Genomic DNA, 19,157 nt, shown 5'->3' with positions numbered 1-19,157 from the left:
ATAGCTTACAAGATTTTTCTGCAATGGATTACCTCTGGCAATGTTTTCCAGAGAGTTCATTTATTGCAAAAAGACCAAAGGTAATGTAATCCTTGTGCTAATACCCATAATTGTCATGTCTTTGAAAGGTTTAATTCCAAAATAAGCATTCCAATATGCATTATTGTCACTTGATTGCCTGAATAGCAGTGAAGTTTCCCTCATGACGGTGTTGTCAGTGAGCACGGCCCCAGTCTGAGCCAGGCGCCTGTGCACTGTGCAAACTGCGGGAAGGAGCAGGGAAAGGAGGGTCTAACATTTCCCTGGGGATCTCCCTCTTCAGATAAATCTGCACCCAAAGAATTTTATAATTGCACCAGGCAGCATTTGGGAATCACTGTAAAGCTTCAGGAATTTGCTGCTCTTAGATGACTTAATAATAAAACAGTTACCTGAAGATCAAAGTTAGCATGAGAAAGACATAGAGATTTAGGTCTGGACACTAACCCCAGGTTCCCAAAGGACACAGAGAGTCCACATGAAGCAGCACCTAACTCTGTATTTCCTTTCTGTTATTACTTACACCCGATTCAGCAAAGCACATGCTGACATAGACTAGAGCTGGATTTAAGCAGCAGTTTAAGTATGGGGCCTGAAATGATATCAGAAGTGAAATTCTGAAAAGACCTCCACACTGCTGGGGGCTAGGGTGAGAGCACTTACAAAGATAAGTGTAGGTAAAATTGAATAATAAATTGCTTATCTGCTTTATATCCCGATCATTTACGCTTGGAGGGCAATCAGACACTGGGCATAACCAGGTACAGGGCAGGACCCAATCAGCACCTCTCCGCAGAGTGCTCATTGGCGTTCTCTGTCACGGGGATGCATATAAGCTCAGAGCTGAAGCACAGTGAAGACATTCGGCTGATACTCTGAAAGTGGTAAGTATGGCTTATCTGTTACTGAGCATGCTTCTTTCCTAATAGCAAACTACACGGGAGCGGTGCCTGCTAACCAGATAACATTGTTATCATGGAAGGGCTTTACAAAAGTAGGAATACTGTAGCATCTGCTTCTGAGCCTATTCAAAGGTTGACTGTGATCCAGGGAGTGTCCATGTTTTCGGCAAGACCTGAATGCATCTGAAAACCGAGGAGGTCCTGACTTTGCACCACAAGGTCAGTTGGGCAGTGCAGTAGGTTGCCCAGAGAGGTTGTGCGGTCTCCGTCCTTGGAGGTTTTCAAGCCCAACTGGACACAGCCCTGAGCAGCCTGGTCTGAACTCAGTGTTGACTCTCCTTTGAACAGGAGGTTGGACTGGAGACCTCCCAAGGTACTTTCTTAACTGGGTCATTCTGTGATTTTGTTGACGAACTGCTTCTGCATTTGTCTTAGTGAGAAAAATACTATTTATTTCTTTAAAATGTACTTGCTTTTAAATAACGCAGGAAGACTGCATTTTTCTTTGAACACGTACAGAAGTTTGAGGCAAATCAGCATGGAGCTCCTGCTGCTCTGCTGACTTCTTTTCATATTCATTCAGTCTACATAGTACTATCTCAGTTTTCTTCCTTTTGAAGTTATCAGTGCAGTCTGATAGCTTAATAACTGAAATGTCTTATCTGCAAAGTACTCTATAAACATTAGCCTATGCTCTTTGTCATATGTTTTCATTAAGTGGTAGAAGCGGCAGAATCATGTGTTCTTATGCCCTGTCTCTTGGATTGCCTCCCAGTTCCAGCTAGCTTCGGTTATTTTCCTGTATCTACAGTCCATTCTGCACTGTCTCCAACTTCCCTATTTAACAGTCCTGTGCTCTGAAGAGAGTAATGGGGCCATTACAGGATACCTAAAATAGATCAGACGTATTTGACAGCTGAGCGGATGATAGCTGAAGCTTTAGGCAAAAGTAGGAGGAGGATTTTGGTTTCAATGTCTGGGACGTAGGTAAGGGTTTCCATAATGGGGAGAGGATCTATCTTTGCTTTGTGATGCAAGGGGACTTAAAACTGCACTGGAGGCAGTGCGGGGAGATGTTTGCTTTGGATATTGCTCGTCCCAGCAATCCTAGACTGCAGTCAGGCTTTCCGCTGCAGTCCCATCCTCCTTTCTATTCCCACTTTCCCAGAGCGATACAACATAACTGCAGGGGAGCTGCTCACTGGTGTCATCTCCAGGCCTCGGAAGGATAGGGGAAGGTCAGACTCTGCCTCCGCTTTGGTGCTAGAGCTACTGTTTCAGGTTGTCTGCAGTCTCACATAGACATTATTGGGGTTCCTACACTTCAGGCAATTTTTTAAGGTTATCTTCGGAACCACAGCGACTTTAGACCTATCTTAACTTAAATATAAATCCAGACCCTAGGGCACAGCTATGCAGTGACTCTAGAATGATCTGTAATTCGAAGGATATCTACGCAGTCGTATCGCGTAAATACGAGGAATTAACCAACCTTTATGCAGATACACGAGAACTCCTCCAGCAGTAATGAATGGAGACGTTGGCACAGTCAAGGGGCAGGTATTGTTTTTTTGTTCGTTGGACTTTTGGAAAGTATATCCGTATCCACTCTGGCTGGCTGAATAAATGAAAATCCCATTCTTTCCATTGTTTTTGTATTGGCTGTTTAGGGAACCGAGCACAACGATCAGGCTGCAATATTATTTAAAAAAAAAAAAAAAACCAAATACCGGTAACGCTCTTCCCTCCCATTAGCCCTTCCAGCCGAGCCACCTCAGCACGGTCTCCAGTCTCTGCTTCGCGGTTTTAGGGTAGGGACGGCCGTTGGCCCCTGGCAGGGGCCACAATGGGGTCTACGCCGCCTGTTGGCAGCGGCAAGGCGCTCTGACATTGCTGTTGCCGCTCCGGTCCCCGACGGGGCGGCCCTGAGCGCCTGGGCGGGCGCTGGCGGCAGCACCGCGGCGAGGCAGCGCGAGGGCGAGCTGGGCGGCTCCGACAGGAGCGCCCGCGGGACCGGCGTCACGTCACCCTGAAGGCCGCGCGCGGCCGCGGGGCCAGGCGGCGGCCGCCGCCAGGCCGAGCGAGGCCTGGCGGCTCCGACTGGCCTCGGGGACTCGCGGCCGCCGTGACCGCGGGGGAGAGCGGCGCCCGCCGCGGCGGGTGCAGAGCCCCACGGGCATCTCTAGAGCCCCTAGTCTAACCCCCCGCCTCCGCTTCCTCTCCTCCGGTCCTGCCCCGCCACAAAATGGCGGAGACGGGCGTAACCAGGCCTCGTGGGGTGAGGGGGAAGGGGAGGGAAGAAATGCTAGTAAACTCGTTTGCCCGAATTTTAGTTGGTAGCTGGTGACCCTGGTTGTGAAAGCAGCCTAACTGCCACTCATCTACTCTAGCTTATCGCTTCTTTACCCACAAGCGACTTTTGCTCCTTTTCGGTTAATTCACTAGGTAAACAAGGATTTGCTTGGGGACATACTCTCAAGGCTGACACAAATCCTGGCCTGCAAGGAAATGAACTTTTTTTTTTCCTTCTAATCGCTCCCGAGAAGCAGCAGGTTTGGTGAGGAGAGCACAGAGTGGCGAAGCGTGTAGTATCAGACCCGCGTGTGGTATCGGATCCTTTGGCCGGGCCATTCGGCACACTTTTGCCCCTCACCGCTTTGTCAGCCCGGCGCAGGCATCCCCAGGCGGTCTCAGGAGGAGAAAAGGCTGCTCAGCCGCTGCCTTTGAGGTGTTGAGTCTTTCCAGGGGCCATCTTCTGTCAGTTCATTTCCAAGGAAAGATGGTAAAGCAGCTCAGGATGAACTCTGATATCACAGTGAAATTGCCTCTAATACCGCAACCAATTCACTTTTTAACTCCGTGCATCTAAATCCCAGCGCAACTCAGCTGGCTGACACAGGCAGCTGGCGCCATCTGAGGTGACCTCATGTGCCCTGACCGCCCCACCAGGCAGTGAGGGGTCTCTCTTGGGTCCTGTGTCACATCTACCAGCCCCACATGGACCCTAAAGCATCCCAAAGCGCTTGTCATCTGAGATGCTCAGGCACGCCAAGGGCACAGAATCGAGCCCTCACTGTTACCACGCTCCATATTTTGTTTTTAGCCTCAGGGTCGCTGTGTCTGATGTTCTTCTTCACGCCTCAGCCTCTGGGCCAGACGACAACATCAAATTATTTATTAGCCTCCATCTCCAAACAAGTTCTGATGCCTCTGGCTGAAAAGCAAGCATAAGAAAGAGAAAAGTACACAAAATCCCCAAGACTCAGCCCAGAGAATTTAAAAAAAGGAAAAGGAAGCTAAGATAGTTGATTTCTTTCCTAAGCCAAGTCTTCCGGTTTATGGAAGCTGAATTAAGGTTATTATAATGCTTGAAGATGTCAGAAAGACTCATTTGTGCACGGAGAGTTTTTCTGATGGGTTTGTTTAACGTGGTCGGGGCCATGCTGTCTCTCTGCTCCCCAGAGCAGACTGTGTACATGAGAATGGGCTCCAGAGGGTCGGAAGGGGAAGAGTGGTGAAAAGTGGCAAGCTGGCTTGATGTCATGCACTGTTTCAGCGCTCTGCTATTACTCAGACAACAGTGTATTATTAATCACTTGCTTTTTAATTGTTTCAAGGATACCCCAGCAGCCAGAGTGAATCGCAACCCTGTTCTCCTGGTTGCGAAAGTTTCTGTGGTGGAGAAACCACTCAGCAAGCAGTGCCCTGCCCTCAAGAAGATCCCGCTGTGCTGCTTTGGAGAAGACACTGCGAGCCACTGAAGCCAGTAAGCGAGCAGAAGGATGGCAGAAATGGTAATTAAGGCTGCCCTTAGTCTCACGTGTTGAGTCACAAATTAATGATGTAATCAAGAGCTAGCCATAACAACTGTGCTGGCTACTTGCCTGGCTACTATTAGTCAGCAGCACTTTATAGGCATTATGGTCAACCTGGCTGTCAAGACAGGGCATGGGAGCGGTTTTATGGCCTGGGAGGAAGATGATGCTCCACATGTCTATTGGCCTCTGCTATCTGTGCTGCATGCATTGGTTACAGCATCCTCCTGTCTGCTGCCCTCATTACCTGCCCTAGATGGCAGGCAATAGCTAGAGTGTATTTCCCACAGCCCCTTCCTCTCCATATGGCGGGCAGGCCTGTTCCTCCCACCAGCAGTCCTCTGCATTTGGAAATGAGGTATTCCTTCTTCAGATCAATGGAAATCTGGTTTGGTTCTATCAAATTTCAAAATTAAAGTTATATTCTCATTATACTTGTTCTAATTACAAAATGTACCACCACAGTAGTGTAAGAAGATGTGGCATAATACACTCCAATAAGAAGATAACACCAGATTTCATTATCAGTCCAAGTAAGACACAAATCTCTGAGCATGACCTTCCTGAGCTGTAAGGTCTCTTTATTTAACAGCAGCTGAGTCAGGACCAATACATTCTGTGAACAAGCCAGAAAAGAGACTTCCAGTTACCAAAATTTTACTCCATGCAGCTGACTCTTTTATCACAAAAGGCTGGCTGATGAATTGCAGTTGTTCAAATCTTTTTGCAGAACTTGATGGCAAACGCCGCCAAGCCAAGAAATTGATTGCAAGTGATGATTCCATAAAAAGGACCTACAAAGAGCACCAATAAGAAATAAATGTTGCCATAGTGAGTCACATCACAGCTCTATGTAACCATTTATCGTGTTTCTGATATTGGTCAGCAGCAGATGTTAAGAATAAATTATAAAACCAGACTCATCCTTTTCTCTATACATGCATCATTAGCAATTTACTGTCTTGCCATAATGCAGGTGCCATTAGGACCAACATGTTTAAGAGTCACTAATGAACTTTACCTTTGTGAACTTTTTTCTGGTTCCTCTTGCATCTCCTTTGCTTCTATAATTGCTCCTGATAATTTCGTTGTGCCTTATTCTCTGTTTCTGAGAAAAAAAAAAAAAGTGTTTCACAGTCACCTTCTTTAGATGTTCCAGGATTTACAGACCACTCTCGCTATCAGCGATCATTTCCAGTTTGAAGAATCCTGGTTTATTTAAGCTGCTTTACTGTGGAACTTTTTCTGTACTCCTGAGCACCTTTGTTGCCCTTTCCTAACTTCTTTGTTTCTACATATACTTTTTTTTTTTCACTTTTAACAAGCACTGGTACCAGAGCACAGGTGAGGCTGGCACCACAGTACAAGTTTTACCAAATTATTGTTGGATAGTCTCAGACTTACCTACGATTTCTTCACTGTTAGGGTGAAAAATATTTCCCTTGGCCAAATAGTTAAATATAGAGCGCCAAATTTTCAAGTAGGGAGATGCTTTAATGTGCATTAGAGCAGGGGAAGACTTACTGGAGATGGAAGTCAGGAGATGTTTTGTTAGAGTGTGGAACACTATACTACCGTGCTATGTATATGATCCAGCAGAGCAACACTAGACATGTGACAAAAGAGTAATTTCCACTTCTACATGCAGCCCTAGAACTGGGTTTTTGCAAATTGGCCATCTTGCTTTCACACCCAAAGATGGAAGTCATTTGTTTCCTGTGACAGCTGTTGCACATGTGCCTGCATACACAATTTTCCTCCCAGGTTACTGTGTGGCTCTCTTTCCACAACACAGGAGTTGACCAAGGCATCCCTTCTCATAAATGGCAATTGCGTGGGAGATCAGGAAAGGAAAACTGACAGCACGTGGATTCTTCCCAACCTGCCCAGTAAGTGCACGTGGACAGCTGCAACACCTGCCGCCAACTCTCCACACTCCTGTATACCCTTGTAAGTAATTATTTTATGCTGATTATTTCAGTGCACAGAAAACTCAGCATCTTCCTCTGAAGATGGCGCACGGTGTTGTTACACCAGGACGGTCATGACTGGGTGGTAGTAGTTTGACAGTCGTTCATGCTAATGATACTTATTTCAAAAGGCATCACCAAACTAGCATCTACTCTACAGGGAGAATTTTATGCCTTTCATCTTGCAGAAGGATGTTGCTGGCTTAAGATTCAGATCTTTGTTTTCCAGCATACATTCAAAAGAATCTGCTAGTTTGCGGCATTTCATTTTAGAAGACTCAAGATGGACAGATTTTAGAGGCAGCATTCACCAAGGACTTAAACACTTCTGCAAAATGGACTTTTTGAGGTCTGGTGTTACACAACAGAAGCTAAGGCGCTCCAGATTGCCAGGCACTTGAAGAGATGTTGTAATGGTTTGGCTGTAATGTAATGTGTGCGTACAACTCAAAGCTGTTGCTCCCCACCCTTTTGTACAACAGAATGTGTTAACAGCTATTCATTCACTAGCTGAAGGGCTGCATGCAGCTCAGCTAAACTTGTTCATTCAAACAGTCTGAGGCAATAAGTAAGAAGAGCACAAAGTATTAGCAATGTCTTTACCCATTGCTAGAGATCTTCACAAAAACTCATTACCAGGTTCTGGGCTTCTATGTAGGGAGAAAATGGCCCCAACAGAGGGGTCCTTGCCCACTTTGTGAGCAAGGGAAGCAAGAGTTCAGTGCAGGTCTAAGACAATAATTATTATGAGCGTGTTCTTGTCCTCCCTACAGCTCATTTCCTCCCAGAGTGATGTAAGCCTGCTGAAGAGCCCAGACTAAGTGAGAGGTTCTTTAACAGCCCTGCAAACCAAACCCAGACAAGCTATTAAAGATAAGCCTCTTCTATAAATGTCAGGGGCATGCCTAAGTTGTGTCAAAGATGTGAAACATGAATTCGACTTCGGCATTTACGGAATTAGAGCCTCTGGGAGGTGTGGCATTGTTCTGTGTGGATGCCTGCCAGGTGGAAGCCAGCTGGGAGATCTTTGTACCACATGCCACCTGAGCAGGCAGGACAGCCCTGCACAGCCAGGGCGTGGCTCACCAGGACATGCAGAGCCTGAAACAGCATCCAGATCTGATCATTGAGGGAGAAGCGGGCTTCACAATCTCAAAGTTAATTTAGCAAACTTGCATCCAATTGCTCACCCAATATAAACCCTGCAGCTAGGACCGGGGCCACCAGCACTGAATCCAGCCACCTAGGCTTTGACAATGGCTAGATCTGTTCTTCACCTTGAGCTACTCTCTAGTCCAAACTTGCTCTCCTTACGCAAATTCTCATGAGGTTTTGTGTGCTTCTCAAGTGGCAAACTCACAGAAGACTACACTGTAGGAAAGGCAAACACTCTTTGCTGTCTGATCGTCTGTGAGTCCCTAGTAGTGCAGCTTTCTTTGGCCCTGAAAAGGAGCCCAAGGAAAGCTGTTATTGAACCTCTTCAAGTCAGTGGCATCAAGCAATTAGCTTGCTTTCTTTTTAAGAAACACCATGACTCCAGTATCCAAAGTCTATTTCCCAGACTGTCCCCTTCTTATCTAAATGTGAGAGGCTGTAGGGCTTAGTAACCTGTGAGAAGAATCAGCCAGGGCACTGCTTTATAGAGCTCACGTGCTCCACTATTCAAGGCTAACGCTCCTCACAGAGTGCAGGCATGGTGAGATAACCCCTTAAGCAGGAACAGGCGCTCTGCAGCTTCTGAAACTCTGCCAACCTTCCTGCTGGCCTTACCAAGCTGAGCATCTCCTCCTCCCAAATCTGAGCAAAGCATACTAATCAGGCTATCCCTTGCAGAATTCATGAGGGACTTCAACCCCCTCACAGCACAAAAAGTGCTTTGAAAATGTGGTCCTTTGAGTTATTGTGAAAGCCTAGTGGGGTCAAGACAATCAGCTCTTTTCAATCAAACCTGCTGGTGTCCCCAGGGCCAGGACACTTAAGCTCTCAAACCTGCCCCCTTTGGGGAAAACAGGAATGAGATAAAGCCTGCCAAAGTCTCTGGGATCAACTCTATACAAGTGTGTCCTTGTGTCCATTCATTTTCTAAGCAGCAAAGCTTCTTGCTGAAACATAGCCCTTTATATAGCACTAAAGAAAATACATACAAATCACACAGGACCAGGACACGTTACACTGTTTTTTTTAGTTTTCAAGAAGTGTATGTGTGTGGAGGGTTTTTGTTTGTTTGTTTTTTCTACTCTGGAAGAACTAGTGATGGCAGCTGATGCGGCAAAGATTTCAGGACTTTCCTATATTCCCATAGGAAACCTGAGTGAATTTTGGGGTAGAGGGGGAGGACACGGAAGAAAGAAGGCAAGACCTTGTTTTAATTAAGAATACTAATTATTTAAATTTTCCCAAAGATAGGAAGGTGAACAGGTTGTGATATTCTCTGAGCCTATTCTATGCCCTATTACAAACTCTGTAAGAATCATTTGGCTTGTTGAGACTGTTTCTTCTCTGAATCACTTACGTAATAAATGTCTTACAGAATAAAAAGGAGAATTTTCGGGGAAAAAATAACCTTGTCCCACTATGATCCTGAACTGATACTAGCTGTTGCAAGAAGAGAGTATCCCCACCACATCCCTCAGGAGCACCAAAGGCATTTTCCAGATATCCTTGTGTCCCTAGCTCTACTGACTTCAGGCACGCACCTAGAGCTCGCATAATCCTGGGAAGGAAGCTGACCGTGTTAGTAGCATTTTTGTAATAAAGTATGTTGGTGATTAGGAAAGAATTTTATGGGAACTGCAGAAAATTTGATTCCTTGCCCCAGAGAGAGCGAGGAAGGTTATTCTTTTTTGGGGTGGTCACTGTGCTGGGTGACAACGTAGAAGATTACTCCAGTTTCTGGTTCCCACTTTTGCTGTCCTGGCAAGGCTTTCCCTGGCATGTGAGCTAGCACTGGCTGTGATCTCATATCCCCTCTGCTTTCCCAGACTCCATCACTGCAAACCCCTAAGCCCTACAGCCCCTTGCACCGCCACCTCATGCCTTGCTGGGGTTTGAAGAGCACATAGCGTCTTATTTGCCACAATTACTGACCGAAGGCAAATAAATGAGCTTGCTTTCTTCTCTCGAGCTGACTTGCTGCAATCCAAAAACATGTATTGTAATACTCAAGCCACCGTCTTGAAAATCAGGCTCTAGCTCAAATGCTAGATGATGGTTCCTGTCTGCCTGAAGGAGGTGGTATCTCCTTGCACTTTGGGTCAGCTCTTGTCCTCACTGAAATCGCAGAGACTTTCAGTGGCTTTTGGGGCTGCGGCTTTCCATACAGATAGAAAACAGCTGTGGGGAAAGCTCATTTATTGTGTTACTGGCTAACATTCATCAGCACTCGGAAGAGGTTGCTGCCATGCTAGTGTGCGGTGATACTTTTTGTTGAGGGAGAGGTAAAAGCACATATGTGTAATATATCATCTTTTCTGGGGTTGGGATCCAAAGAAATGGGCTCTTTTTGGCAGTAAGTACCTGAAGTGTGTATTTCAACTGAACTAAAACACTACGCCTGTATTCCTGCAAAACAAGAAGTATTTAGATCACACTTGCACACTCTGGAAGAAGGTGCATGTGTCTTTAAGTAAATCAGCATGCCATCCCTGTGCCATACGGACTTTCTATCAGCAGACAGCCATCTGCCTGGCTGCGATAGCAGACAAGGATAACTTAGGTTCAAGGTTCAAAGGATGATAGCGAGAGGTGTGCAAAGGAGAGCTGAATAGCAAGGGAATGCGGCCTTGTCACCCTGCTTAGAGAGAGACATGCTGATTATCAACCAGGGGCAATATGTTTGTGGCCCCAATAAACACTGTTCTCACCAGTCTTTTCCTTCTGTCTTTTAAAGAGTTCAAGGACACAGGTTCCTCATCAGCATGGCAAGATGCTCTCAGCTGTGAGTTGGGCGAAAAAGCCTGTTTCACTCTAGTTGCAATTGCTGTGATATGTTTTTTGGCTTCTGCTGCAGTGTGACAGAGACTAGAGAAAGCAGGAGGGTGAATTTCCGCAATCCAAGAGCTCCGTTTAATTACTTGCAAAATGCTCCAGAGTTCTCTGCTTCATGGCAGAGTTAAGAGCTTGGCCCACAGGAGTGGGGCTAAGCCCTCAGCTGCTTAACAAGGCTGCACTGAAAAAAAAAGTGATGTGCTGACTTGCCTCAGGTGAAGCTGAGTTGCATTGCCTCAGATATCATCCCTGGGTGAACACGGGTGCTAAAGAGCCCACTAATGCAAGCTTTTGTAGATATGAGAAGGGAAGCATCCAGACTGATATTTCATTTCTTTACTAAGGTCATAGATTTGAAAACATAGAGTACAGCTCTAGTCATTGATTGAAAAAGTTGCCAGGTTCATACTCTTTAGAGGACTGGGAAATAAAATTCAGACAGGATTCATCAGGAGTATCATTTCAAGGGTACAGAACTCCAAACTGTGTTATGGCCGTTCAAGCTCTGAAATCCAGGAACTGGCTGATGCTGGTGAGCAGACCCCGCTCAGAGGGGTCTTGCTGGTCAGTCAGAGATTGAATTTCCTTTGAACCTTTAAGTGGCTTGATCTCCCTTATGGCTTGGAGCAGTCCTTGCAAGTATGGGAGTAGTTCCTGCTTAGGCAAGCAGCAGTTGGCTGAGAGACCACAGAAAATGTAAGAAGCAGAGCTGGTGCTGGGTAGGATGGGGGGAAGAGGAGAGCCCTCTGTAGTGGATGGCCTTCTGGCTTTCTCATCCACTACATAAAATCCTGATGCTTGTTTGCTCTTCTGACTTCACTTAGTTATAGATCTGGCCTATGGCCACGCTGAAGAAGACACTTCAGAATAGCCCTAAAGATTAACTATCTTATTTTTTATCCAAAAGAATAAATAGCTCATGGTAACAGTGACGGAAGGCCACAACTAGTTTCTATTGCCATTAATCATCAATGGACCTTGGAGCCAGGATGCCTTTTGGAGGCTTACCAGAGGTGCTGAAACCTCAGTCAGATTTTATCCTAGTTCATCTTGGGTAACAGTTGCTCTGACTTGATGTATTTTTTTTTCCTTCCGCATTTATGCAGACCAGAAGAAACAAAGATCTTGCCCAACATCCTGAAGAAAATCGGCTGCACTCCAATGGTCCGAGTCAACAAGATTGGGAAGTCCTACGGGCTGAAGTGTGAGCTCTGTGAGTGTCCTTTTTTCACTAGTTTTTTCTGGGCCGTGAGGGGCAGTATCAGAAGAGACTCTGTGGAGAGGAGAGCAAAGATAGAAAGGGAGCACCAAATGTGGCACATGTTGGATACTTCTGATTAGTAGGTTACAGTCTAGTCTTTTATCAGATCAGACCAAGTGGTTTCAAACTGTAATGCACAGCAGGCTAATAGCAATGAAGGTGTCTCCCCTCCCAGCTAATAACTCCTCCAGCTTCCTTTTCAAAACACTGATTCATTTGTCCAAATCAGCAGAACGGGGGCCTGCTGAAGTTATGTGCGCTGTGCACAGGCAATTGAGGGTTAAGCTGGCACGTCAGGTTTGCACATGTCACCGGCCCCGCAGCAACTGCTTGTATGCGTCCTGTTTCCTGAGGCTTGTTATGTTTTACGCGCTATACAGGTTAAGTGCAGGCACATGACAGCTATCACAGAGATGTAGTAAACTCATACCATAACTTGTTCACATGTCCTTGATATTAGCTATTATGTTGCTTTCCAGATATTACAAACTTCATTAAATGAGTTCAGTCAGGCACGTTCTTGTTTGCCGCTGGTGTTACCTTGTTGTGAAAGCTCGGAGCGGAGCTGGGCTGATTTCGGGTGCTGGCAGATCACACGCCACGTGGCAATGGGCAGCGATTCTGCAGCACTGGGGGTAGCAGGTGGTGTGCACAGGACAGGCTGGCTAAGTCACCCTATTTCCCCCCATGCACAGCATCTCTGGGACAGAGGAGGTGAAGCTGCCTGAAATGTAGCAGCCAGGACAGGGTGAAGGGCACCACAGGGCCCTTCCCACAGCCTGCCCAGGTAGAGGGAGCAGTGAGGGCTGCACAGAGAAGCACCAGCGTGGCTCCTGGCTGCTGACAGAGCTTGTGCAGGACTGGAGCCAGGTAGGGGAGCCCGGCCGGGTGCCTGGACGTCACGCCGGTGCCACGTGGCTCCCTGACCGCTGATTGCGGCAGGGCGGCTTGCTGTGCGAGATCTGCCTTGGCATCGCCTCTCCGCACGTCCTCTGCCGAGTTAGCTGGAGCCGGGCCAGGGGCTGCCCTTTGACTGTGTCACTACCCTCAGGGCTCTGTCTGGGATTTCACTTTCTGCAACAGTTTCCTTTGGGGATCTCCCCAAAACATAGCCTGAAGTCAAATAGCAGGCATTTTCAACAGCTGAGTTTATCAGCAGCATGCGTGCCAGGCCATTATGCTAAAAGTGGGCCACTGCACTGATGGTGGGGCCAGTCTTTCTAGCAGGAATCATATTCTCCCCTCGAGGGGATTTTATCATATCACTGCCTCCAAGTGAGGTGTGTTACCTTATGCAAGGGTTGTTTTTAGCTTGCTCTCCTACGGAAATAAGGATGATGCAATTAAGCTACGTCTGTGTATATGAACTTTTCAGTCTCCCTCCTATAACTTTTAACCCTATTAATTAATTTCAGCCAAATTGGTCAGAAAGATGGATATTAAAGGTCATGAGTTTCAAGTATCTGGGTTGGAAGGAGGGAGTTGATTAGTGCTCTGAAAAAAACAGCACAGCAGGATCTTACGGTCTTATTTGACAGTAGGGAGTCCCCATGGTAACCAATCTGCATGGGACACAAATCCACATGAAACATGCTGTGCTCTTTGACCAGATCCCTTTTAGCTCCCCGGGCAGGCCCCTAACCCTATAACCTCAGAGACTGCCACGTTTCACTGCCTGGCTCTTCCTGGAATAAGACTTTAGAGGACTGTACGTGCCTGTGAAGCCAGGGTGTGAGGAGGTGGAGGGTAGGTCTGCAGTTCCCGATTCACTTCTGAAGAAAGTCTTTCCCTTGGAGGATGTCTTGCTGAGACAAGTGCCTGCCAGGCAGGGAAGGATTTGGTCCAAGTGGCAATGGGCAAGCCAGGGAGCGAGGCCAAGCCCCTGTTTACTGGGATGGTGTCTCCCTCCTCTGGTATAGAAAGGGAAGGAGAACAGGACTTTCACCAAGTGGCCATAAGTTCCTTTCTATATAAACTGTCAGTCAGCACAGAGCTTTCTACACAGCAAAGAAATGAATGCTTGCAGTAACCGCAACATTAAGGAAGTGGTTAAAATTAGCCACGATTACCTTGTAATTTCTGTGCCCTTGAGGATGCCTGTGTAGCTGGACTTTTGGCAGTTTGCCTTATAAAATGCAATGGCAATCACAATATTTTTTTTCCCATTGCTTTGGCTGCTTATGTATCTGGTTGCTTCAGCTCAATCTGAAGGAGATGCCTCTGCAGTGATGAAGTGAATCACATCCTAAAAGTATCCATTTCTCCCTGTTGTCTCTAAAACAGAGCCCAGTATGACCATTTCAGATCTGGTCATCAAAAACTAAGTGAGAATAATCCTATCCAAAGCATTAACAGTGTGGAGGCACACATTAGAAATACACATCCGCCTTGCAATTTGAGAGCACCTTGGAAAATCTCTGTTACTGGTGTTTTGACAGTTGAGCTTAGCAAGCATAATTCTGGCTGTCAGTTGAAACTAGTACTTTCTATTGTTTGTTTGTTTGGAGACCCCCCAGACACACATGCAGACACACAGAGCGTTCTTAGAAAAAGGCAATTTTTAGATACCTCTTAATAACCCAGACCTGCCACGGCCCAGGAAAGGCCATGAAACCTTGCTGTGAAACCTGGCAGTGCCCTGCTCAGAGAAGTGCTCTTGAGGCAGGGCAGCGGGGTGTATCGTACCAGTGTGTCACCCTCGCACCGTTTGTCTAGGTAACTGTCAATCTATCTTGGACTTAGCAGGCCTGCCCACTGCTGTCCACGTGCTGCAGGTAGATGAAACCTGGGTAAAAGATGGAATATGGGCAAGCATATTGGTGGACTGGTAATCCCATGACAAGCTGCAGTGCCCTGTAAGCAAAGGGTGGATGTGTTTCCCTGAGCAACGGGTCATCCTACAGTGGAGGAATCAGGGTCCCAAAACAATCACAGTGAAGGCCAAGGGGAGCAGGGGGCTGGTGGCTGAGAGGTGCTTGGCACTTGTGGCTGTAGCTTATCCCTGACAGAGCCTCACCTTTGAACTCTAGTAGCCAAATGTGAGTACTTCAATGCCGGGGGCAGCGTGAAGGACCGCATCAGCCTGAGGATGGTGGAAGACGCAGAAAGAGCTGGGATTATAAAACCTGGAGACACGCTGATCGAAGCCACATCAGGAAACACAGGTAGGAAGCGTACATGTGACAAGTGACTGAGTACCAGGCAGGCTGAAGAAAGGGATGGTATTTCTGAGGGATCACACAGGAGGGACAGTACAGAGATTTATGGAGTTCTTGCACTTCCTATTATACAGTTAAGCAAAAATAGCGGACTGACTAAACGTCGCCAGAGCAATGCAGTTTTTCCTCTGGTCCGTTTGTGGAAACATCTGAGGAAATATCTTTGAAACACCTTGACCCCTCCTTGTCTAGTGTGAAGTGACAGATCTGTGCGCACTGATCCTTGTGCAACAGGCTACGGGCAAGGTTATCTACGGGCCCCATGTCTCTGGCTATGTCCTCACCTCAACTCCCCTCCTTCCTGGCTGCCTCAGGTAGCCCAAGGTGCTGAGGTGACTCATTGCTGAAATTTCTGAAGGGCCTCTGAGGATCCCCTATCCTGCATAGGCCTGCCCGTGAGGTTACCCCACAGTGACGCAAACAGCCTCAGGAGCTGGAGCAGCTGGGACAGCCCGCGTGTCTTCTGGCTGAGAATTTCTTGAACATTCAGAGTTCTCTAAAGAGGGCTTCCCCAATGGGCTGGAAGATCTTCTTTTCCTCTTTGTCACTGTCATCTTGCTCAGACACCAGATTGTGGTTGGCTACAAGAAAGGGGGGAGAATAAAGGAGTGTCTCCCCAGTTTGCAGTCCACTCAAGACACAGGGACACTTGGTGAGAGTTTCCATGACCCTGTCCTGCTCCCTGCACCAGTGTCCCTGCAAAAGGCAAGGATATGTGTACACATAGCAAGCTTTCCCCCAAAAGGCACAAGGGTGGATGTCAAGACACTTTGGAGGGAACTGAGATCATGTCCCTTGCTGTGCTCCCCTCTGCTGCTACGGTGACATCATTTCTTCCCCGCTAGTAACGCAGCTCTTCTCTAAGAATTTTGCTCCTTATTGGCCTGTTTGTTCCAGGTCTACCCTGAGCCACCTTTCGCCCAGCTTAGGCGTCTCCCAGCAAGAGCACTAACACAGGGGCTACGTGACTTGTGTGCCCCAGGCACAGCCTGCTCTCCTCCCTGGGGGCTGGGGCAGAGGGGCCCTCTAGTCACGCATATTCACAAGGTGGCTCAAGGTGCTGCCCAGCCCGGCTCCGGGCCCAGGGCCTGGGCAGTTGGGGCAGCACTATACTGCCTAAAACCACCCCCAGACCTGGGCGTCCTCTCACAGGGACTTGCACTGCTCCAGCCTCACTTTCCTTATCTAGCTGGGGAACAGCTGGCTTGATCCATCATCCAAAGTGAAACCAGAGCACAGACACCCTTTGCCTGCTCACCACCGGGTGAGATATGCAGCTTCCTCCCCCCCCCCCCCCCACGCCTAAGTGAGAGCATTTGAGGGGGAGGGGGAAGTACTCCTGAAGTGAAATCATCTCTCTCCTGTGTTTTAAAAATCTTAACATGGCAGGCAAAGAAAGAGACTTGAGCTTTGGTACGAGCAGGAAAACTTTCCCCAGCCTTGCCACTCACTTTATGCCATGCTAACAGACTGCTCACTCTCCTTTCTCTGGGGAGCAGAGTGATATTATCAGCTCACACATTAGACCATCCTGCCACATTCCCTGGCTTTCAGAGCACATCCTGCAAGACTCAGAGAGGATGTCCTCACATGTAGTTTGTCAGCGAAAATTTGTAGGTTGCGTTCGCCAGTAAGAGAGAAGACCATAGGAAGCATGAGGGAACATGAATGTCAGTCGGCATTGCCAAACGCTGTTATCAAACAATTCCCTTTCCTCCCCCCCTACCTAGGAATCGGGCTGGCACTGGTAGCTGCAGTGAAAGGTTACCGCTGCATCATTGTCTTGCCGGAGAAAATGAGCATGGAAAAGGTCAGAGCTCTGTATGGTATTACCCTGCAGCTTGGGAACATCTCCCTCTCTGTTTTTCTCTGTCTCTCTTTCAAGAACTAGAGCGTCCTCTCCTTTAAAGGGTAATAAAGCCTCATTGCAAGTACTGACATATCTTTGTAGCTATTCAGAAGGTTTACTCTTGAAAAAAAAAGCACATTGTGATGATCAGACTGATTATCTAATATCAGTGACGCAGCTGGGGTCATGTGTTAGCCAAATATGGTACATTTCTGCAGAGAAATGGAGTGATCTGTTGTCTGACAGAGCGAGGGCTAGAAGGAGTGAAGGAGAGGTATGCAGAGTGCCTGGGCTCTGCTGCCAGTCCCGCTAACTTCCTGTGTGACATTTGGCGCGTCACTTGATCTCTCCATATCTGTAGGGTTTTCTTTAACCTGGAGACATTTAGAGTTTTCTGTGCTGTGTTTTGAGATGGTGGAAATCAAGTCACTTGTGCAAGAGCTGTTGACTAGGTGGAATTTTTGTCCTGGAGATGGCAGGAATCTCCTACAGTCTTGGGGAGCCAAAAGTCTCACAAACTGGTCAGCTGGACTCATGCCAGCGAAGCCAAACCTGGACCCTGACTTGGCTCAGAACTGAGCCCTTCTTCTAAGCACCACCTTCATTTCAATCCAAATCTCACTTAAGCTGAATCTGGATCAGATGTCATAGGTTTCACTTGCAGGAGCTGACATTCACCCATACTTCTCTTTTGACACCCCCCCACTCCCGAGGCAACCACATCTCTCAGTGGATTAATACCCTAGGACTGATTTATAGCTACTCCTTCCCCATGCTTGGGCAGGGTAAAAGGAACCTGGGGTAAAAGTAGATTTAAAATATCCTCTTTGTGCTGAGGGGCTCAGTCCACAGCACGTATGAAAGCTGCCCCCAGATGCTGTTCTCTATATCTGACTCCCTCTGTCCCCTTCCCTAGGTGCCAAGGAGCAGCCCAGCATTACCTACCTCTGCCGCGTCCCCAGCCTGCTCCCAGAGTAGGACTGAGCAACAAGGCCAGGTTTCAAACCATGCACCAGCTCCAGGCAGGAGGCCCCGGGGCTGCCAGAGGGATATCAAAGATAGTATAACTGAGAATCAGACATTGTAACTCCAAATGTTAAATGTCTCCTGCATGCAAAGCTTCTCTGGCATCTGACACCACCGCGAACACAGAGGTTCAGGTTACTGACACTACGTGGGATCAGTTGCATTACATCTACTTTCTTCCCTCTAAAAGGTCGATATCCTGAAGGCCCTGGGTGTTGAAATTGTGAGGACCCCATGTACCCGCTTTGATGCACCTGAATCAAACATTCGTGTTGCCTGGAAGCTGAAAAATGAAATCCCAAACTCTCACATCCTGGACCAGGTAAATGCAGTTCCTCCACGAATTCTCTTTTCAAATCCAATTTATACGGTACACTCCAAGTCTGCCTGTGTTTGGGGGGTTTGTCCAAACCAGCAACTAAAAGGCAGATTTCATCAGTGTGAAATCACCATTTTACGGCATATGCAACTTAACTGCTTCTCCCTAATGCACGTGGTAGCACAAACAAAATAAGGGTCATCTGCAGCACTTCTGCCAAAGCTTGGGGGTACGGAAGGTTGGATTTTTCTTGCATACCTGAAAGACTCCTTAGATTGCTTCAGACATTAATTTCAATCTAAGAATCATTTTTTTATGCCTGACGAGCAGCCTCAATTCTGCCTCAAAATAAGCCTCATGCTGTAAAGGGTAAACGCTGACAACTCCTGCCAGCAGTTCCCACAGCACTGAGTCCTGTACAAGCAGGCATTTCTCCCTCTGATCTGACCCTGTTGCAGGGAGGAATCCCCAAAGTGAGCAGGGACCCCAGTAGTGCAGAAAACTTAGGTAAGGAATAGATTTCCTTCCTATTAACAAAAAGGAAGCTCAGCATCTGAATACGCTTTTCAGAAGCAGCCTGGGCTACAGGTTTAAATGTGACACTGCACACATTTTTGTGCTGTACCTGTGCACTGCTGCAGCGACTCCCTCTCTAAATGCAGGACTACTACTTTGGCTGACATTTCCGAGACACTAACTTGCTGCACTGTCAACCACAAATGCCCCTAAATCACAAGTCAGAGCTCAAAATTACACATATGATACTTCAAA

General features: G+C 47.3%; 1 protein-coding gene across 7 annotated transcripts in view; it reads left to right on the top strand.

The window, feature by feature from the left end:
• Window positions 1–219: 219 nt before the first annotated feature.
• Window positions 220–19,157, top strand: part of LOC104147154 (cystathionine beta-synthase) — a 32,297-nt gene continuing 13,359 nt past the window's right edge. The window contains exons 1-7 of one of the 7 annotated variants that reach the window (XM_068915058.1): window positions 220–923; window positions 4,559–4,735; window positions 6,552–6,706; window positions 11,820–11,926; window positions 15,004–15,138; window positions 16,923–17,002; window positions 18,258–18,389. In XM_068915058.1, the coding sequence (XP_068771159.1) occupies window positions 4,724–4,735; window positions 6,552–6,706; window positions 11,820–11,926; window positions 15,004–15,138; window positions 16,923–17,002; window positions 18,258–18,389 (621 nt within the window). In that variant the 5' untranslated portion in view covers window positions 220–923; window positions 4,559–4,723. The other 6 variants (XM_068915095.1, XM_068915066.1, XM_068915106.1 and 3 more) reach the window with 6 other exon arrangements.

This window comes from Struthio camelus, chromosome 1, assembly GCF_040807025.1.
Source record: "Struthio camelus isolate bStrCam1 chromosome 1, bStrCam1.hap1, whole genome shotgun sequence".
NCBI lineage: Eukaryota > Metazoa > Chordata > Aves > Struthioniformes > Struthionidae > Struthio > Struthio camelus.
Note: the sequence above shows the minus strand (reverse complement) of the source record. Positions and strands in the feature narration are given on the sequence as shown.